General features: G+C 53.6%; 1 protein-coding gene and 1 long non-coding RNA gene across 4 annotated transcripts in view; one reads left to right on the top strand and one right to left on the bottom strand.

Annotated features, from left to right (window-relative positions):
* The window catches only part of JAKMIP1 (janus kinase and microtubule interacting protein 1), a 112,234-nt gene that overhangs the window by 70,738 nt on the left and 19,960 nt on the right, over window positions 1-21,536 (top strand). Inside the window, exons 9-13 of one of the 2 annotated variants that reach the window (XM_031685996.2) lie at window positions 11,201-11,329; window positions 12,492-12,620; window positions 14,137-14,220; window positions 17,180-17,242; window positions 19,107-19,205. In XM_031685996.2, coding sequence (XP_031541856.2) covers window positions 11,201-11,329; window positions 12,492-12,620; window positions 14,137-14,220; window positions 17,180-17,242; window positions 19,107-19,205 — 504 coding nt within the window. Of the gene's footprint in view, window positions 1-11,200; window positions 11,330-12,491; window positions 12,621-14,136; window positions 14,221-17,179; window positions 17,243-19,106; window positions 19,496-21,536 lie in introns of those variants that run through there. The other variant, XM_072946485.1, reaches the window with a different exon arrangement.
* LOC140688090 (uncharacterized) lies at window positions 10,042-12,468 on the bottom strand. 2 transcript variants are annotated; one of them, XR_012062829.1, is made up of 3 exons: window positions 12,002-12,468; window positions 10,838-10,912; window positions 10,042-10,254 (listed from the first exon to the last, which is right to left on the bottom strand). It is a non-coding gene; the product is annotated as an uncharacterized lncRNA (long non-coding RNA). The 2 variants fall into 2 exon arrangements; XR_012062828.1 differs by having other exon boundaries at window positions 12,083-12,468.

Here is a 21,536-nt window from a genome sequence, read left to right as displayed (position 1 = left end):
GTGTCATCTCACGGTTTTGGAGTCTAGAAGTCTAAAATTAAGGTGTTCGCAGCATCATGGTCTGTCTGAACCCTGTAGAAGAATCCTTTCCTACCTCTTCTTAGCTTCTGGTGACTTACTGGCAATCTTTGGCCTTATCTTTAAGCTGTGTAACTACAGTCTCTGCTTTCCTCGTCACATGCCATTTTCCCTGTGCGTCTCTGTCACTACACGGCCATCTTCTTCACTGGTCACGTTGGATTAGGGGTCCAACATACTCCAGTATGCCCTCCTATTAACAACTGTTACAGTGACCATATTTGTAAATGATGCCACATTCTAAAGAATTGGGGGGCTAGGACTCCAACAGATCTTTTTGGGGGAGACTCGGTTTAACCCGTAACACCTTTATGTAAAATCCAAGGATTTTCAGTGTTGGTGAAAATGTTTATAGTACACTCTAAATGAGTGAGCCAAATAAAATCGATCTGTGGACCAAATTTGGACACTCGGTTAAATAGCTGTTTTATACCATCTCATTTAATCCTCGTAGCAACCCTGTTGAGGTCAGCGTTGCTTTTTCCATTTTGCAGTTACAGGAAGCATATAGATATAAAATACAGAAATGAGTCAAAGAGATAAAGTAAATTGACAAGGCTGACATCCTAACTGAAGTCTGGGGCTCCAGGGTCCAAACTTGTACGGAGTCAAGTTGAACAAGGCACGGGTCTCTACACGCTGACATTAGAGGCTCAGAAATGGGAAGTGGTTTGGCGGAACTTGGTTATTTTTAAATGCTTGTTTTTATTATGGAAGTAAGATAACCACATCATAAGACTATCTGGGAAATAAGTGGTCCATGGCAGCAGTACCTTCCAGGACAATCAGTCAATCACTGCTGGCATTTTAATGGACTCCTTCCCCCTCCTCCGCCCTGAGTCCTTGCTCTGCTTCCATTTGTTTTTAATAATGCAACTGTAATTGTGGACTGCACTTTTGCACCCTGGTTTTTTTCACTTAACATTATACTATACAGCATTTATCTATGTTATGATGCTGTCACCATAAATATTAATTTCTGTGGCTATATAATCCATCGAGTAGATGGGCCATAAATTTGTGCACCATCCTGTGTCTGCTGGGCGTGTTTGGCTCCACACAGCCATGCATAATGGTGCAGGAAACACGTCTCTGCCGCCACGCACGGCTCTCCACGGGCCGGTCCTGCTGGAGTCCCTGGGCGCCGGACATTTCAGTCAGTGACCACTCATCCCCTGTTGCTGGACTTCCTGCTTCTATAAGTGTCACCCCAGTGAACTCCTTTTGGCCAGAAAGCTGTGTCCGTAGTCTGGATCACTCCCATGGGTGGATTCCCAGAGGTCAAAATGTGGGTTAGGGGGTGTGGAGGCTTTGATCGAGAACATTCGCTCCCCCCGCCCCCTCACTTTGTAGAAGAGTTATGTGATTTCACAGAGTTGCCAGGAACGTACGTGATGCCATTTTTCATCACAAGACATACGTTTAAAAAGCAGCATCTGAAAGTGTTCGGTCTGTGGCATGAGCTGGACGTGCTGTGGTGTCACATACCCCATAAAGCATCTAAGTGGGGTTTTGGGGAAACCCACTTTTGAGCTGTGACTGTATTTTTCAAACCTTTACCAGAAGGCCTGGAATAAGAAAAATTGTTTCCCCTCTTCCTGATTTCTGAATGTGTTTATGGGAAGAGGACTTTACAAAGGCCTGGAAGGGACTTAGGAGCTCCTAGGCTTGAGTGTACAGCGGGCAGGGAGGGAAGGGGCTGTGTCCTACTCCTGTGTCCTGGTCACTGCCTGGCACAGACTAGGTGGCCTTAAATGGTCGTTGACTGAATAAACAACTGGGAACATGCACTTGCCTGATCCTGGGTCAGCCCGGAAGGCTGACGATGCTCAGTCACTGTAGTTATAATAGTTTGATGCCACTAGAGGGCGGATCCTGGGAACCACTGTGGGAAATTTCCTGGCCTGGCTCAGGGTCTTTCCCACTTACTGTGACCCTCCAGCGTCTTTCTGTTTCTCAAGATTCAGTGTACAACTGCTCCCCTGTGTTTCTACTTAATCCTGGCTTGCCTGGGGCTGGGTGGGGTGGCTGGGTTCATCGGGCAGGTGTTCCTTTTAATTCTTATTTTTTAATTGAAGTGTACTCTCTTTACAATGTTAGTTTCAGGTGTAGAGCAAAACAATTCAGTTATATATATACACACACACACACATATACATATACATACATATATATTTTTTCAGTTTCTTTTTCATTACGGCTCATTATAAGAAATTGAACATAGTTCCCTGTGCTACACAGTAGGTCCTTGTTGTTTATCTGTTTTATATATAGTAATGTGTATCTGTTAATCCCAAACTCCTAATTTATCCCTCTCCTCTCCTTCCCTTTTGGTAACCATAGTTTGTTTTCTACGTCCATGAGTCTGTTTCTGGTTTGTCAATAAAATTTGTATCTTTTCATTTTAGATTCCACATATAAGTGACATAATATGGTATATATCTTTCTCTGCCTGGCTTACTTCACTTAGTATGATCATCCCTAGGTCCATCCATGTTGCTGCAAATGGCAGTATCTTGTTCTTCTTTATGGCTGAGTAATATTCCATTGTGTATATATACATGTGTGTGTGTGTGTGTGTATACACACACCGCATCTACTTTATCATCTGTCATCCGTGGGGCAGGGTTTTCATCCCCCAGGGCTGCCTCTCAGGCCTGGGCATCTTCCCTTCCCTGTCTCCCACTGACCACAAGGATTCACTACTTTCTTTCTCCCCTTAAATGCCTCTATCTCACTGTCTCTTATGCATCTGTGCACTTTGCCACTTTGCCACTTTGCCAGAGTCTTTGCTTGACAGAGTGTCATGGTGAATGCACTGAAGGTTCCAGCATTTCCGGAAGTCTGACAGCCGTCCCTGCTGTCTGGCTATGACAAGCCTCCCTGGACTCGGCGGCTCCCCCAGAGGGGCTCCTGCAATTCCACACCCACAGCCCAGCTGCTGCAGATGTGCCGAGGGCAGAGCAGGGATGTCAGCCCTCATCTTCCAGGGGGGCCACCACGGCCCCAAGGGCTGCTGAGCTGTTTCAGGGGGCTTCTGGGGACAAGACTGGTGTTGACTGTCCCTGCTGGGAGACACTACTAGTTCAGCCCCAAGTGGGGGTTGCAGGAGAAGGACCCTGAGTCGTTCCTCAGGCCCTGTCCAGGGAGAGGGGCTTGCCCTGTGGAAGGTCTGATCAGGACCTAACTGGACACATGGCAGGAGGCGTCGAGTCAGCCATTGGAGCGTGCGGTCTGGCAGCACAGAGTTGTGTCCTAGGAGACCCTGAGCACACGAGCAACGGCTGAACCTAATATAGTTGGTTCACACGCCTTGAGGGTGGGGCTGGTTTCTTGGGTGAGGCTGGGAAGCTGTAGCCTGGAGCAGTGTGGCAGTCGGACCCGGCTTCTAGATGTGTGTCCTTGAACTCTGGGAACGTCTGTTTCCTGGTTCTTAGAATGAACATCACATCCGTGAGATGAAATGAAGCTTCTGGCTCCACGCCTGCCGTGTAGTCAAGGATCAATCAGTTATAGCTTGCCTTTCTCCCTTCATCTTAAATCAGCAGCTTTCTTTTGGAGTCCCTGTTAAATGCAGATTCACAGGCCTTGCCCCTCCCTTCCCCCTCCCCTACTCTAATTCATGTACCCTGCTTTTAGAGACAGTATCAAGTAGCAGTGAGGTGGCATCTCAGTGCCCTTTAGGTGGCAGCCATCCTTCGAGGGGGGGCTGGGAAACATCCAAGTGCTACCGGAGAATAGACCCTTCCTTAGGCTCAAGCATCTGTTCTGTGGTCCCCTCTCCCAAATGGACCATGGACCATGGCTCTGCTGTCACCAGGAAGCAGATGACTCCTGAGGAGCTTCTGGCCGGCCCCTCCTGGCCAGTGGCTCTGGCATCCATTCTGATAGGACACCTGAGGCCTAACCAAACTTGACCCTGTGCCCCCGAGGCCAAGCCTGTAGCCTAATGGAGGGGAGGACGGGGCGCCGCAGCAGCCCTGGAACAAGCCGGCTGACGTGCCTGGGCCTGGCGGGGTGCCGAGCAGTTTTCATCACGTGCACACCTTTCCCATATTTCAGTAGCCAAAGGAATCGTTTTTTCTTTCTGATTGTTTCCACTTGACTTTGTTCTTAGACAGCCCCTCCCCAGGGCTCTATTGTCAGCCTTTGAGCACATGGGAAGGGCCAGATCCTGCCTCATTTGTTCGGGTACCTGCAGCTCCCAGCACAGCGCTCGCCCCACTCGGTGGGGCTCAGTCACACTGGCGAGGTGAGCTGTTCGTCATCTCAGCCCTGCCGGTCTGCGGGGCTCTGCGTGGCCGCGTGCAGCGGAGGACTTCGGCTGCGTGTTTCATTCCCTGGAAGTGTCATGAGCTTGTTCCTTTCAGGCTGGGCAGTCACCTGTCACCTGTTCTTCCTCCACAGCCTGGCCAGGTGGGCAGCTGAGCTCCGCACCAGAAGCTCACGAGGCCCCAGTCGCTGCTCTGAGTGCCGCCTGCTGGGTTTGTGGGACCCTCTGGTAAAGGACTCGAGAGATTTGGGTTCTGGAGACAGAATATGGGGCCAATTTCAAAGATGCAGGGCCACACTCGGGCAGCTGAGTAGCACACAGTCTACACTGTCCCGACCTGGGGCAGTGATGCAGGTTGCTGGGCCCTGGGGGCAGGAGAGAGAGCAGAGCTGGGGCCTGACCTGGCTACAGAGCCTGTCCAGGGCATCTCATCTGGCATAGCAAGGACCACGGGGACATCCAGGCCGCACCCAAACACTTAGAAATAGACAGAAAGTGATGGTGGTTCTAGGCACTGTGTTTAAGTGGGACAGGAAACCCCAACACCCAGAGTGAGCATCGGGGGGGGGGCTCAGTCTGGGGTGGGGAGCTGGCTGGAAGGCAGGCCTATAGCTCGTGGCCTCCTGCCTGGTGTTAGGAGGGGACCCCAGACCCAGGGGGGAGGGGATTGAGGCACAGGCTCCCTGATTTCAGGCCCACCCTGCTAGGCCTCTGCTTCCTCATCTGTCTCCACCACCTTCCTCTGAGCCCTCATCTGCTGTCCGGGGATCATTGCCGCAGCTCCCTGGCTGCTCCCCTGCCTCCAGCATCTTCCCTCCTCTCCAGAGCTGTGAGAATGATCTTTCTAAGGCACAAGTCAGACCCTGCCACCTTCTTCCTAGGAATCTTCCAGTGGCTCCCTATTTCTTGGGGGATGAATTTGGGGCTCCCTGGCCAGGCCCTCAAGGAGATCCAGCCCTGCTCACCTCCTGCCCGGGGCCTGCAGCAGCTGGTGTCCACAGTGGGCTGAGTGGTGAAGGCCAGGATCCTTCTCAACATCATCTGTGGGGCTTCTAATGGGCACAGCAGAGTGTCAAATGACAGGTGAGAGGGGTGCCCCCATCTCTAAGGAACTTCAGGCAACAGTGGGTCTAAGTACATACAGGAAGCAACCCTGCTGGACGTGTCTTGTGGTTTGCACATGCCAGGCAAAGGCTGCCTTTGGTTTTTCTTGAGGGTCCAGGTACAGAGCAGCTCACAGAGAAATCAACCTTTAGTCTCGTCCCAGAACTCAATAGTTTGATGGCTTGATGGCTTTATGGCTTGATTTCTAGGATTATCTCTTTCTCTCCCCCATTAGCCAAGATTTCTTCTCTTGCTAATGTCAAAAACTCAAAGTCATTTAAGCAAAGAAAAGAATTTATGCAACTGAGATGTCTAGGGGGGCAGGTTTCAGGCATGGCGGGATCTAGATGCTCACACAGTATTGCCAGGAACCGGTCTATCTTCATCTTTCAACTGTGCTTTCCTCTGGGCTGGCCTCTTTCTCAAGCAGGCTCTCCTACTGCAGTGGCCCTAACAGCCTTAGCAGCTTCCGACTGGCATTACACCTGCCTAGCAACCTCTGTGGCTGGAGAACATCTCTCTTTCTCAGTGGTTCCAGCAAAAGTCCCAGGGCTGGTGCTTCTTGGCTCACCCTGGTCACAGGCCCATCCCTGAACCAGTCCCAACTCTGCCTGGGTGACACCTCATTGGGAAACATGACTTAAAGGCTTAGCACTAACTTGCATAGTGGGACACAGTTACATATCATGGCTACTTTGGAAGGAGCGGAGTCTCAAGCAGTATTGAGTTGAAATACGTGTGTACTTGGCTATGTATGTGTTTATTCTTTTGTGAATTCTTCTTTGCCTTTCAGTGTTGCTTTACTACCTTTAAAAGTACAGTTTTACTTTTTTATGGTAAAACTTACCCTTTTTCCCTCTCCACTATGAGGAGTTTTACTTTTGATTTCATGCCTAGAAAAGCTTCTCAGTGCCCTCGTAGGTGCCAGATGGTTGGGGGACTGGATGCCATTCCAGCTGCCGTTTTCCTGTTGAATAATGGTTTGTTTCAGAATGTGTAAGGGTAAAACAAATGCTTACGGAAGGATTGCTGAGAACCAGTGAGGCTAGCTGGCCCGGCATGCACTCAGGTGGGCAGGGATCACCACAGAAATTTCCTAAGCACACGAAGCAGGAGGTGCCTCCCTGCTTTGGGCTCTGGTCCTGAAGAAAGCTTCCGTCACCCCGCGGTTGCTAGTGCTCCTCCCAGGGGGCCTTGCGACCGTCCAGGGACCCGGGCCCGTGGAATGGCCCTGACAACGGGGCAGCTCGGGGAGCCTGCGTTCCGGGAGGAAGGCCCCCAGAGAATACGCCAGCGCAGGGGCTGTCCTCTGTGACTGATGAGCTCAGGCCTGGCCCCTGGAAACCGGCTCCTCTCAACCCACGGATCTGCCCCAGAGCTGACTTCCCTTTTAATAGGGGCACACCTTCCGGAGTGTCCCCGTTCTCAGAACTCGGCAGCAGAGAATCGGCAGGAAGAGAGCAGGCTGCATGAGGGAGAGGAGAACCCCTGGGAGGGGCTTGGTGCTTGTCCCTGGGACTCCAGGGGGGCTTGGGGATTGATGCCGAGGATGTGGCTTTTGGCTCCCCGGACACGCCTGGGCTAGCGGGCACCGAGAGCCCTCCCCGCCATGGAGTACATCCTCTTCGTGCTGTACTTCTCCTTTTTCCTCTGTCTCTGCACCCTGGTGTGCCTGTACTTTTCCGGCTGCCAAGAGATGACCTATAAGCATGAAGGTACGCGGTCGGCTGCGGGGACGGTCGCGGTTACGTGAACGTGCATAGCTGTGACCTGGATGCCCCTTCCTGTGATGGCGATTGTTGGGAAGGACCCGGGTGAAGAGAGGGGCGGCTGAGAGAGCTCGGAGTCAGATGAGGGTTTCTGTGGGATGCTGCCCCGCCCCGTTTCCTCTCCATCCCATATGATCTGCTAAGAACGAACACCTCTATCTACCCAACATGTTAATGGCAAAGAAATGTTTACTTTTCCGTCATTTTTGCCGAAATCACACTTTAAGTATTTGGATGCATTTGTTAAAAGGTGTCAGCAAGGCAAGACTTCGGTGGTACGGAAAATGGAAGCCTGGAGGGGTGCGCCCGTGTGTAGAAGACACTCCTGAAATGAGCAAAGATGGACGTTTGTGCTCGTGAATTTCCTCTCCTTAGGAAATTCCCCGGGAGTTTTTGAATGGTGGAGGCTCTGAAAACTCGACAGCTTCTTTCATGCTTGGCATTTTTAAAAGCCCGTTAGGAGCCAAGCATTTGAGAACCAGTATTTCCGGGGGATTCTCTCATTCCGTGGAGACTAGTGTGTTATTTCATGTCTATGAAAACACAGTATAAGGCAGTATTGCTTTGTCTTCAAAGAAGACAGCCACCAGGTTTTCACTTGCAACCTTGAAATGTCTTTTTCTATCTTGTTTTTTATGAGTAAGGTCATAAATAGATGTGGTACATTTTGGCTTCCGGTGTAGAACACTTAAAGACAGTAACCCTCAGAGGACTCACCCAACCCTTGTGTCTTATAACGTGGCACAGTCTTTGCTCTGTACTGTCAGCCTCTTTACACAATAAAACCCCCTCTCTAAAAACAGACAAACGAACAGGCAAACAAAAAATTCATCCAACCCATATGTTGTACAGGGGGCAGGCAGGGTCACAGTCCACTCACTGCTGCCCTGGAAACGGGGTGTGCTGTATGTATAAATGTGGATTCATCTCCTTTGTGGCTGTAGGGTTACAATTTGAATGCCCTTTGGTGCCTGATCCTGCCCAGAGCTGCTTGCTCCTCCCTCACTGCAGCATGCTTCCTTGGGCTCTTGGGCTCTGAGACCGCATCATACTTCAGGGGGCTCCACTTGGGTCTGGGGATTGGCTGTTTACGAAGGTGCAGCTCCACTTTAAATGCGTTGGGTTTTGACAGAGGACCAACACGACATGACTCTTGTTTCAAAATCATCACCCTGACCGCCAGGTTATGGGACAAGGGCAAGAGGGGGAAGGGCAGTAGGGGGTGGTTTTTTAAATTTCATTGAGAGATGATGGTGGCTTGGACCAGGATGGAAGCACTGGAAGGGCTGAGGATGGAGCCAGCAGCCCTGTATTAGGGCTCGATAATTGAGTACTTAGCTAGCAGTCCCTCAAAGTTTCAAAGGTCATCCTAGGTACTGGAACTGAGTCATCGTCCCCAAGAATGGCCCATGATGCCTGCTAGTGGGTGACCACTGCTCGGCATCCCATCCTGGTCATGTGGAGCCTGTCTTGATGTTCCCTGGGGCTCGTTGGTGGGCCGGGAAGCCGCTCTCTGGCACTCCGCAGTAGCAAACAGACCTGTCCCCAGAGGCCTCGCAATTAGCAGTGTTTACAAGAAGTAAGGTCAGCTGAGTGGCTGCCCAGAAAAATAAGGAGCCTGGGGCCCGGGTGAATGCGTGTGGGCAGAGGAGCTGAGCGCGGGAGATGCGTCCGCCATCCGAGGTCTTGGCCCCAGCTCCCCAGAGAGGAGTCGTCTGGAGTACTGTTGACACCTGAACTCGGCGGAGCTTCTCCTCTGGAGCGGGGATTTGAGTATATGAGTGTCTCCAGCCTCCACTCAGAAGGAAATGCCTTTGACTTTGATGGCGCCCAGTAGGGCCTTACATTCCTACCTGGCAGACTCCCTGGGTGCCCAGCCAGGTGGCAGCCTGGCTGACGCTGCTGCAGGAATGTGGGGAAAGGGTGTCACTTGCAGACCTAAAACTGTCTGTGCATCAGCAAGTTCGCTTGGCACTGAGTTCATTAGCAGAGACGCTCATATAACAAGCGATATTTCCTGAGTGTGTCGGACCCTGGGCCACTGTGGGGAACAGAAGAGCCTAAATCCTTGTCCTCATGGAGCAAAATCCCTGACCTCCTGGGGCTTACACTCTGGAGGAGGGAGACATGTAACAAACATGCAAGCAGAATTGGTGACAAGTGCTGTGGAGAAAGATGAAGGGAGGAGGACTGAGCGGTGGGTGGGGGTGGTTTAGTGGGGTTTTGACAAGATGGTCAGGGACACCTTTCTGGATTGGGCTGCACTTGTGAAAAGACTTGGGGGAAGTCGTGTGTGTTCTGGGAAGAGCATCTCAGATGCTGGCGTTTACCCCAGTGCGGTGCAGAGCCGCTGGGTTTTGAGCAAAGGACCAGCACGACATGACTGTTGTTTGAAAATCGTCGCTCTGCCCGCCAGGTTACGGGACAAGGGCAGGAGAGGAAAGGACAGTAGGAGGCAGTTTTTTAAATTTCAGTGAGAGATGATGGTGGCTTGGACCAGGGTGGCGGCGCTGGTCCATGAGGGGTTGGATTCTGGGTTGAAGCTGGAGCCAATAGGATTTCTCCCAGAGAGGCCTGAGAGAATGAGGAGCACAGGGGGACCTCAGTTTTGGGCCTGAGCAACTGAAAAGGATGGAGCTGCTGGAAGCAACACATGTTAGATGATGGGAGCAGCAGGTTTGGGGGTTAAGTCGGCGACCACTAGCCCCGCCCCACCATGGAGCTGTGGAGGAGGCGGCTGAGTCAGGAGTTCCAGGGTGGTGCATTCCCACCCATATTAAATAAACAAAAATGTATCTTTTTCTAGTTTCACGATGTTTATTGATAGGTACAAGTATATAAAATCAGGGCATGAACAGGACTTGTTAAGTTAAGTAGACTTCATTTCAGTTCTGTAACAAGAGGGACCAATTCAAATTCTCAGCAGGGGTGAGAGGGGCTCTGGGAGAAGCCCGTTTGGACCAACCGGTGGGAGCCTGGGGCTTGGCTCTGGATTTCGTTACCTTCTTTCTTCATGGTGAAGTGTATTCACTGATTGTAAAAACAAATACAGATCTTTCTCAGGGGCTATTTTGGGGGAAAAGCCTGTGTTCCTAGGACACAGGATGTTGATCTGGTGATTGGGGTCGATGTCTGCAGCCCCAGGGGACAGAAGCTCTTTGTGGCAGGGACCAGGCCTGGTTTTGATTTAGTCACAGCTCCCAGACCCCACCCAGCATCTGACCCGTGGAAGGCGCTCAGTCTGTGTTTGCTGAATGAATGAGTGAGTGAAGCCCTGTCTCCTGTGACATTTGGGGTGGGAGAAGTCCTGGGGAGGGTAACGGGGAGGCCGGCAGACAAAGCATTGAAATGATCTCTGTGAGTATATGTGGATCCACTGGACTATTCCTTCTGATTTTTGTAAATGTTCCAAGTTTTCTATAATAAAAAGTTAAACTTTTGCCTCTTGAGGTGCGTCTGGTGAGGACACCCCTTGCTTGCCCAGCCAGTCAGAGCCCCGGGTTCCACCTGTGGACACCCTGCCCCTTTCCCCTTTCCCTGTGTCTGGTGTCTAGAACCCGACATCTCATGGGGTCCCGTCCCCCCTACTCCGAACAGCAAGGATACCACTCACTGTGTTACTGCGCCAAGCCCGGCACTCGGTGGCCTCACTTTGTGCTTGCAGATGGGGTGGGGGTTCTGTGTCCATCTGATGGAGAAGGAAGCAGATGCTCAGAGGGGCTGACTGACTTGCAACAGGTCATCAGTTCCTGAGCCTGGATCTAGGGTCTGGCCAGCACACTCTGGCAACCCTCCATCCTCCGACCACCTTTGGCCGCCTCCTTCCCACTCAGCGATCACAGACCCCACCACCCGCCTCCTGGGATGCCTGGTGGCCCAGATGCTCATCGTAGCCCCTTCTGCCCTGGGACGAGGGGGCGAGGGGTCCGGGCGGTTCTGAGTCCCTTCTTCACGTCCTGCAAATTGCCTTTTACAGAAGCATGTTGTGGAGACATTTTTTGGATTTGATGAGGAGTCTGTGGACTCGGAAACACTGTCAGAAACGTCCTGCAACACAGACAGAACAGACAGGGCTCCGGCCACGCCCGAGGAGGACTTGGATGACGTAAGCGGACCTCACCCTGGGGATGCTGGCAGGCAGCCTCCGGCCTCTGGCAGCTGCAGGCGTCACTCCCTCACTGCGAGACTTAAACCTGCAGGACCGTGTGATCACAGCCCACCTTGTCCAGGGAGGGCGAGCCCCACTTCCCTGGGATCTAAGAATGGCAACAGGGGCGCCACCCTTCCCTTGCCCAGCACGGATCTCACAGAGGAGACCTGCGGCCGCTGCGGTGTTGCTTCCCCTTTGTCATTAAACTGCCACGTGGCATCTGTCCCTTGTTCCCCTGAGCTCACACACGCCTGTGCACACACACACCCCATCACCTATATTTGTTCCCCTGTGCTCACACATGCCTGTGCACACACACACACACCCCGTCACCCATATGTATACAGATGGCACATCATTGTAGGAATGGGTCCAGGCAGCACTGAGAAGGGTAAAGAGCAGAGCACAGCCCATCTGGAGCCTCTCACCCCGCTCAGCACCTGCTGCTTTCCTGACCCACCAGCTCCACACATCCGGGTTCATGACCACAGCCCTCCAGGAGCTAGAGTCACAGAGGAGTGAGAGTGGCTTTACTCCCCTGCCCCGCCCCCGCCAGCGGAAGCACTCGGGAAGCCCACCTCAAACGTGATCATGTCAGACACATGCTTTTGGGTTTGCTTTTCTCACCAAGAATAGGTAACAGGCGTCTTTCAGCACCAAACACCGCATTCGCCGTCATCCTCGGTCAGGGTCTGCGCGTGCATTTACCTCGGGGACCCCGATGAAGGGCATGATGTCGATGCCAGCTCTTCACAGTGATGTGCTTTGGGTGGTGGTGTCCTTCGGAGCTGGCTGGGGCGGTGGCAGGGGAGCCGTCACAAGGAGGTGTTCACGGTGCTGTGGTCGGGCTGGCCTGCCCTTGCTCCCTGGCCCACGAGTTGAGCGGTTCCCAGGGCCCACGGAGCTCCTGGGAAGGGCACTGACTGCAAAGACAGCTTCTTCTCCCGAGCCCTCCACTCCAGAGATCCAGTTAGGTCCCCGCCATGACCGGTTGGTTACATAATTGGCGGCAGCAGCTGTGAGATCCAGATGTTTGCTTTTGTCTCGCTGGAGTCGGGCACTGGAATTCACATCAAGTCACGTGCTTCATCATGTTTTTCTTTTCTATGACGTTAAGACAACAACCCGGGAGGAGGCTGACCTGAGGTTCTGCCAGCTGACCAGGGAGTACCAGGCCCTGCAGCGAGCCTACGCCCTGCTTCAGGAGCAGGTCGGGGGGACGCTGGATGCCGAGCGGGAGGCCCGGGTAGGTGTGGTGGGTGGGGCAGGCGGCGAGGGGCCGGGTGGTGGGTGGCACATGGCCTTTCCGGCAGCGGGATTCGTAGAGGGCTGGGGGAAGCACCACAGTCTCCCGCCCGGGAGATGTTCCAGCATTGGGCAGACCCCACGGAAACTATCTTCCCATCCTCAGCGTGACAGCAGAAGTTGCAGAAGATACACTGCTGCTCTGACACGTGCCGTGTGGGCCGTCCATTTGCAAGAATGATTTCGGAATTAAAGAGCCAGTGAAGAAATTAGACTTTAACTCCTCTCCCTCCTGGCTGGGAAACCCCCAAGAATATCCCCGGGGAGCCCTGGCAGGGACCGTGGGGGTGCTCCCAGCCCACCAGGCACGCCGGTCCCTGCAGTCACCCAGGTCTGAGCCTCGCTAGCCCTCGTGCTGGGCCGAGCTCTGCCTTCCGGTAGCGTCCACTCACTGGCCATTACCCTGCCTTCAGGAGTCGCATAGACCGGGCCTGCTGGCCCTTCCTTCTGAAGGCGAGGGGAACTCCCGGGGAGCGCACCCCTGAGGCCAGTGTTTCATCCCCACAACAGCCCCACAGGGCAGGAGGTGGCGGATGAGGCTGGGGTGGGGCGGGCCTTGTGCTACAGCCGAGTCCAGCCCGTACCCTGGACATCGGACAAGGTGCTCTGCTTGAACTTGGTTTGAGCTGAAGCCTGTGTTTTTTATTGAAAATGTTATCTACTTGCCACATTTTAAAGTCAAGAGATTTCACATAGAAATCGAGATTCCTGGGGCTGGGGGTAGGGGTAGGGGACGGTACAGCTCTGTGGTAGAGCACGTGCTTGGCATGCACAAAGTCTTGGGTTCAATCCCCGGTACCTCTATTTTTTTTTAAATTGGAAAATAAAAACAAACAACATAAATATCTTCTGTTATGAAAAAAAAAAACCCAGATTCCTGGCTTCTCAGAACATCGATAAGCACCCAGCTTCCTGTTCCACATAGTCGCCTTTGGCTACAACGGCTGAGTGGCCGTCCTGCTGAGATAGGACACACGCCTCCAGTCTGCCACAGTCCCCACCCCTCCCTGTTGCCCCACACCCAGTCAGCTTCCCTTATGTACAACACCCGCTTGGCCCTTGGGGTACTTTGGCTTCCAGCCCTGGCTGTAGGTGATGAGGGCCCACGAGAGGCGCTGAGCGCGGGTGTTGCTGGTGTCAGTGATGCAGCTGCTGAACTTGGCCAGGAAGCTGGGCTGCACCTGGCAGGTCTGGCTCACTCACCCCCGTGAAGAAGCTGCAGTGGCCTCATCTCTAAAATCAAGGAGGAATAACACTGATGGCCTCTCAAGGCCTTGCAGTCCTTAACCATGTCGCACGTGTAGGTGACAGAGGCCCCTACCTGTAAGCAGGCAGGCCAGGTTGAACGTGTGCACCTAAGGGGGACCCATTCCTCAGATACGGAGGCAGTACAGTCCTGTCCCCCACTCCATCTCCATCATAGGCGACCTGCTCACCTCCTAATCTTTTTATTCCAGACTCGGGAACAGCTCCAGGCCGATCTGCTGAGGTGTCAGGCCAAGATCGAGGATCTGGAGAAGTTACTGGTTGAGAAGGGACAGGTGAGCAGAAACGGTCACGCACCCTGCAGCTCCTTGCCTTCCTATCCCCTTGGCAGTGTCGCTGGGGCATGTCCTGTGGGTCCGCATGGTTTACTCTGGAGACAGGAGGGAAAAAAACACTGGCAGAGCCCAGGCGAGAATGTCCCAGCTAACATGCCTCTTTAACAAGTTTTTAAAAAATCAACCGTGTTATGAGAGCCTAACTTGGCTTCTTCTTTGTTCACCACATGCATGAGGATAGGAGACAGTTCCAGGAGGCAGGTGGCCACCACGGTCTATTCTGAGTTGAATCTGGCAGAAAAGCTGCTGTCGCCAACGAGGATGCAGGCGTGGGGCTGGACGAGTCCCTGCAGCCACGCTGAGCGAGGGCAGAGGCGGCCTCCGGGCTCCGTGCTGTGGCTGTCACAGGGAGACCTGGGCCCCTGAGCATCTTAGCTTGGAATTACCTCCATGAGTGAATTCTCTGAATTTGAATTTTCTGAGTTCATTGACAGTGGGCCACGTGAGAGAGGCAAAGCCTGGGCGCAGACCCATCTCTGGGGGTGGGGGGCCCTGAGGGGCTCCAGGGGGGCCAGCGCCTCAGAGGCTAGCATGTCTGAGCCACGCCAACCCAAGGGTCGGTGCGGGTGGGCCACGCTCTCCACGACAGTGGCTCCCTGTGGAGAGACCCCCAGGACTTCTCAGTGCCTTACCACGAGGTTTAGGTCCTGCTCAGCGTGCTGCCTGTCCTCCTGTAGGCGGAGGGGCTCCGCTCCATGTGGTCACTCAGGGTCCAGCGCTGGAGGCAGCGCCATCTTGTACCGGTCTGTCCACGGTGCGTCCTCCTCGGCAGGGGACAGGAGAAGCCGTTCTCTGCCTCGGCACTTTTCTTTGGCCTAAACAGTCGCGTGGCCCTGCCTACCGCAAAGGTGCCAAGCAGTGTGTGAGCAGTTGGAGTGTCTGGTGGCACCACTGCCCCAGCCCCCGAGCAGGAGGTGATCTGAGGGGGTCGGGCGCGGGCAACCAGAGGCCCTGTGGTGGAGCACAGGGAGCAGGAGGCGAGTGTTAAGGGAAGGCGTTGTGAGAGGTTCCAGGTGGGTTAACGGGGACCCGGGAGGAGCTGCAGAACGGATGGCTTAGCCTGGCTCTGACTGGTGTCCAGTCAGTGGCATGAGGGCTTGGGTCATGACCAGGGTTCAAATTGAGGCTGTTGGCTAGCAGCCAGAATCAACAGGGGGCAGGTGAGCGACCAGCCCTCAGGAACTGGTGGTCACGTAACCCTGGTCCAGAATTTTCCACGGAGGCAGGAGAGCAGGGAAGAGCCCACGCTCTGCAGCCGGCCCCCCTGCTCAGATGCTGGCCCTGCCACTGACCTGCTGCACAACCTCGGGCAATTTCCACGATCTCTTGTGCCTCAGTTTCCTCATCTTTAAAATGGAGCCAGCAATAGTACTTAACACACTGGGGAAGAGAGCTTAGGGAAGCTCAGCAGCAGCTGGGATGGATTCCGGCTGACAGATGAGGCTGTTTTCAGACTGTTTTCAGAACACTAACCCGCCGCTGACCTCAGCCTCCCTCCTCCAGGCTGGGCTCGTGGTCTGCAGATAAGTTAACCTCCCATCTGAGGGTGCTGAGGCCTGTTTGTGGGCCTGGGCTCCCCTCAGTTCCTGCCAAAGGAAGGGGCCAGCTGGGGACAAAACAAAGCCATTCCTTCCGCGAGCACTTCCCAGAGCGCCTGCCCTGCGCCAGGCTTGGTGCTCGGTGTGTGGAACGACGTATGAGTTACCGTCACCGCCCACCAAAGCCCCTCGGGCTTAGTGTTCACAGCAACAGACTGCCTGCTTGCAGCTCTGTGGGTCGGCAGTCTGGGTTGGGGTCAGCTGGTGGTTCTTCAGCTGCTCTCATCTGGGGTCGTTCTGAAGGCTGCAGTGTTGGTAGAGTGACTGCAGCTCGGTGGCCCCCAGTGGCCTCACTCTCCTTTCTGAGCACTGGTGCCAGGTCTTGGCCAGATCTCTCCTCGTGGTCCTCTCCTCCTCAAGGAAGCTGCGCTGGCTTCTTTTTCTGGGGGCCTGGGGGTGGGGTGAACAGAAGGAAAGGCAAGCCCCAAAGCACAAGTACACACCACGCCTCTGCTGCCGTCCCCTTGCTAACACCCCAGTCACCCAAGCACATCACAGCCGAGCCCAGCCTCGCGGTTGTGGGAAGAGACGCCGTGTCTCCTTGGGAGGAGCTGCAGGGTCATGTTGCAAAGGGGCACAGAGATGGGAGATGTTGCAAACCGCTTGCCACAGGAAAAAGGATGAATGGAACACAGCTGTCTTCCCAGGGACTCAGCCCGTGGGGCCAACCCAGGGATGACGCAGGGTGGTCAGTGTTGGCGAGGAGGGAAGAAGGAAGAAAGTTCCCTCACTTATCCATTCATCCGTCCCCCATGTCTGCTGCCCCCGGCTGTGTGCCGGGCACCGTGTGGGCGCTGGGGATGCCGGTGTGAAGATAGGCTTAGTACCTTGCACTCGTGGAATTTTCCAGGCAGACTCAGCCAGGCAGAGAGATGTGGTTCGGGCACCAGAGCCAGACGGAGAAGGGCGAGCAGGAGTGCGTCCCTGTAAGGACGCAGGTTGGGGTGTGGGCAGACCCTCGGCGTGGCCTAGACGCCGGCCCCCGGGCTGCACGAACAGCCGGGGGAGGGTGTGCGGTGCCACCTCGGTCCCACTGCAGCTGGTGTTCGGTCCACAGTGCTGAGGAGCCCCCGTGCCTCTGGGGAGTTTGAGCCGTGGAGGAGGGTGCTTCACAAGCCTGCCGTTTCTCTCTTTCATGTTTAAGGGTTTAAGGGACGGTGAGGTCCTTCTAACCGCTGTCCTTTCCTCACGCTTTTGCTACAAAGTTTCATGTTGAGCGATCTGTCCCACGGACGCTCACTTTGTTATTGAGCCGTCTGTTTGCGTCAATGAGTGTGAACATGTTTAGTACTTTCCCTTAGGATTCCAAATGGGTTGAGGAGAAGCAGCTGCTCATCAGAACAAACCAAGACTTGCTGGAAAAGGTACGTGGCATAAACACCTGGACCCCCTCCCAGAGAATCTTGGCGCCCACAGCCCCCAGGGACCTCAGAGGCCCACTCTGGCCACATGGGTCTCACCCGTGCCCTTCCTGGTGGCCCCAGGGGCCTAGCCAGCCCTCAGAGGAGGGACATCTTCCTCAGGTTGAATCAGGGACTGACTCCGGGGGTCTCCGGCCTGGTCCTGGTCCTGTCCTCTGGGGCGGGGCCCGCAGAGCTGGTTTAGGCCGCCCTGCAGACACACTGGGGCCTGCCCATCCTGTCCTCCTGGGGCCCCTGCAAACCTGGTAGGGGCCACCATCCCCCTGGGGCCCCTGCAGACGTCGTGGGGGCCGCCTGTCTTCCTGATACAGGCCCCCAGGCTGCCTCTGCCGTGGCCTTGGGTTCCAGGTCCCCTCCCCCTCCCGGTGGAGGTGAGAGGACAGGCCCCACCTTGGTTGGTCGTGGTCCAGTTCATGGACTAGAGGCCATGGCGCGGGCGGAGCTGAGCCAGTCCCTCCCTCTCCGTCATGGAACTTTCTGGTCATGGGACTTTCCAAGGAGTCAGCTTGGGGAGTAGATCTGATGCTTTGGGACAAGACCTTAGCTTTATTTTGTTCTTATTGGTGAACAGTTAGTGGGTTTTTTTTTGTTTGGTTTTGGGTTTGTTTTTGGTTTGTTTTTTTTTGGTACATTTACTGAGTTGTGCAACCATCACCACAGTGCAATTTTGGAAACATTCTCAGCCTCCCAGAAAGAGCCCTCGGGCCTATTTATAGTCAGTCCCCATCATTCACGCCTGAGCCTCAGCAACCTCCTTTCCGTCCGGATAGCTTTGCTTTTCCTGCACCTCCCACACTGGTGGGATCGGACCTGGGTTAGGCCTCAGCTTCTAAGCATCCTAGGACACGCCAGCTGGACGAGCCTGGCCTCACCCCTTGGGAGGGGGCCTCGGTCCTGTCCCAGCTCTGCACTGACCCACTGTGTGGCCTTTCACCGTCCCATCTCTCCATGGGCATTGGGACAGGACCGGTCACTGTCCTGCGAGTCGGCCCGGTGCATCCGGAGAGATTTCCATCCTTGGTCCTGCTCACTACATTCTGGAAGGCACGGAACAGTCTCTCACTGTGTCCAAATATCCCCCTGGGGGGCGGCGCCACCCCAGTATTGATAGGGAGGAGGGAGCAATGGTGCCCATGACCCACCAAGGCCCTGGTTTCCATGCAGTCTTAGTCCTTGCTGCGGGCAGCCGCGGGGAGCTGCCCTGGTCCTCCTTGGACAAGCCTGAGGCACTAAGCAGTTAGGTAACTGGCCCAGGGTCTCCCAGTGGGTTCGGGGCCCAGGCAACCCCCCTTCCCAGACCTGTGCTTTCGGGACATCTGCTACCACCCTCACCAGAGCCCTCTGGGGAGCACAAGGCACGTGCGCCTTCCTGGTGCAGCTGGCCGGGCTCTGGCTGGGCTGATTCTGCGCATCTGGGCCGGAGGAGCTCGGATAGGCTGGAGGTCGCTCTGACTTCCCCCACGACTGACCTCAAGGAAGGGACTTGATCGCTCTGTGCCTCAGTTTCCACACCATTTGTGTGCTCAGTAAACATCTGAAGGGAACCCCCTCTGGGCCAGGCTGGGGGCCGCAGGGAGGAGCCGGCAGGCCTCCGTCTGCGCCCTCCCCGGCCTCTGCAGCAGAAAGGGCGGCAGTGCCTGCACTGCACAGCCGCTGCGGAGCCTCCCCTCCCTGCCCTCCCTCTGGTCATGGTCCCTGTTCCCTCAGGCCAGCGCTCAGGGGGTCCGTGATGGAGGGGCATGTTCTCATGGCCCCTGGTGAGGGAGTGGTTCTCCCCTCCGTTAACCTGCAGGTATTTCTGCTCTAGATTTACAGGCTGGAAATGGAAGAGAACCAGCTGAAGAACGAAATGCAAGATGCAAAGGATCAGAACGAGCTGTTAGAATTCCGAGTGCTAGAACTCGAAGTAAGAGACTCTATCTGTTGTAAACTCTCAAACGGAGCAGACATTCTCTTTGAGCCCAAACTGAAATTCATGTAAAGTCCCAGATGTTTTCAAGCATGTGTAAGGGGACGTGTGACACTTTCTTTCTTTTCTTTTCTTTTTTTTTTTCAAATCTGTATGTTCAGAATAATTTCACTGCCTTAATATGTTCTGGAGAGAATGCTCACCGAAGTCTTTGGACGTGTACCAGAGCTAATATATTTATTGCCTACGGCTTGTTTTGCACTTAATAAAATAATTTGTTTTTGCAATATTTTGCCTTTTTTATTTGTGTTTCATTTCCATAACTACTTCTTTCCTGCATGCATAGTCACCTGGTATGCATTCTGCAAACTTGGACAGAAGCACTGTTGCAATTAATAGCACACCTTTTTAAGTGACCCTGCATGCATGAATCTCACCTTTTGAAAGAGCGGGGTCTGACCTGGCCCGCAGCTGACTCTATAATGTGTTTACTGCTAGTTTGGCCCTTTTTCTATTTGCCAAGGTAAACACAGGTAAGTGAACAGGGGGAAAGGAGATACTTGCATAGGCAGTTAAGCTTGTAACGTTGCTCCAACCCTTTGATCCAGTGAATGCAGAGCCGGGCATCGCAGCAGTGTTGGACTAAAACAATTACTGTTGATAACTCAAACCGCAACTCAGAACTACTCTTTAGCGAGAAGGGAGGTTGACCGTTGTTCACGGGTAGAAATCATGTTCCAGAACCTGCAGTGCCTTTCCCGTTACCAAGTCGGATCCGGAGTGAGGGTATTGACGCTTTCATTGCTTCCAGCTGAAATCTTGCCTCGGGTGTGTTACTGTATTGCCTTCACAATCCTTTTTTTGTTTTTGTTTGTTTCCATTCGAAACATCATCAACAGGTTAAACAGCACCGAGTCTGTGGCCGGTTCCCTAAGCAGCTGTGGTGACTCGGTCCTGCTCTCCCTCCGCTGAAGCCTTTGCATGTACAGAGCCGTCAGTAAAAGCGAGCTCCTTGGCCAGCGTTGGTGCTTCTCTGATTCTGTTTTCTTCTCCCGGCTTCAGTTGAAATTCTGTTTGCACTGCAGCTTCCCATCTTGTCCTTTGTTGTGTTGGCCCGAATGCCTCAGACCCACGTCTTGCCTGAACGTGACCTGAGTCCTTGGTTCACTCAGCAGAAGTGGAGGCTACGGGAGGTCGTGGTTAACACGTCCGCGGCTGTTAGAAAATCTCCCACAGCTCTTTGCTGCTGCACATCTTTCTCGTCAGAATTCCATAAGCATTGGTCCTTTCACTAGAATGTTCTTTGTCTCCATCATCCTTTGGAGCCATTCGAAACCAGTTTTCTGACTTTCATTCATAAAAAAATAAGAGCTTTCTTTTGTTCCCCTCCATGTAAGTATTTCATGTAGGAAAGGCATCTGTTGTACAGAACCGGGATGAATTCTGTTGTTCTTGTCTAATAAGGGAGATTAGGTTTTCTCTCTAAACTGGTTAGCCAGACTGGGGCTTCGTGGGAATTAATTGAATGGATGGCCCCGCCCTTCCTCTCCCCTTTAGCCTTGTCCCAGAGCGTCTGCTTAGGACCTGCCATCTGAACTAGTGCCCATCTGGATTACATATCTTAGTTGAATGGCTAAGGAAGCCCATGGGTTCAGCTGCCAGAGTCTGCAGGCGGCGGTCCAACACACGCTTACTCAACTTACCGTAATTTTGTGAAAATAAAAGCAGTTTGATTTCAGAGTATGATTTGGAAAGGTCTCCTCTGCTGGCCAACCTGTCCATGGCTCAGGGTTTAAAGGCGACTCTGTGTAGGAAACACCTTGGAGACCAGAGCACTGTTCTGCGGCTATCCTTTATTTCCGTAAGTGACTGGTCCTTTCAAAAAGTGTATCTCTTATTTGATTAATAAGTACCGTTTCTGGGAAAATGATTGTTTTCCTTCCTTAGTAACTGAGATCTGACTGTCAGTCTAAGGCAGAGATAGAATGATCACTGGTGTATTAGTGGGGTTCCAAAAAAATTGTGAACCAAATCAGATGATTATATGGAAAAAAATGGGAAGCCAGGGTCTGGGTCCTGGCCCTGCCGCTCACTCGTGTGGGACCTCGGTTGGTCTCTCTGTCTACAAAACAGAAGTAGTAACAGCTGCCTCGTGGGGTTGCATGAGGATTAAATGAGATAACAAATGTCTATTGGAATTCCACGCGCTTGCTCTTATTGCGTATCTAACGATGATTGTGCGACTTCCTGGGCTTCGATCTGCAGCAGGTCAACTCAGACACTGCTAACACCGCTTCTCAGCTGATTAGGTTAAGAAGTAACCCCGTT

The sequence above is a fragment of the Vicugna pacos genome, chromosome 2 (assembly GCF_048564905.1).
Source record: "Vicugna pacos chromosome 2, VicPac4, whole genome shotgun sequence".
In the NCBI taxonomy this organism is placed as follows: Eukaryota; Metazoa; Chordata; class Mammalia; order Artiodactyla; family Camelidae; genus Vicugna; species Vicugna pacos.
Note: the sequence above shows the minus strand (reverse complement) of the source record. Positions and strands in the feature narration are given on the sequence as shown.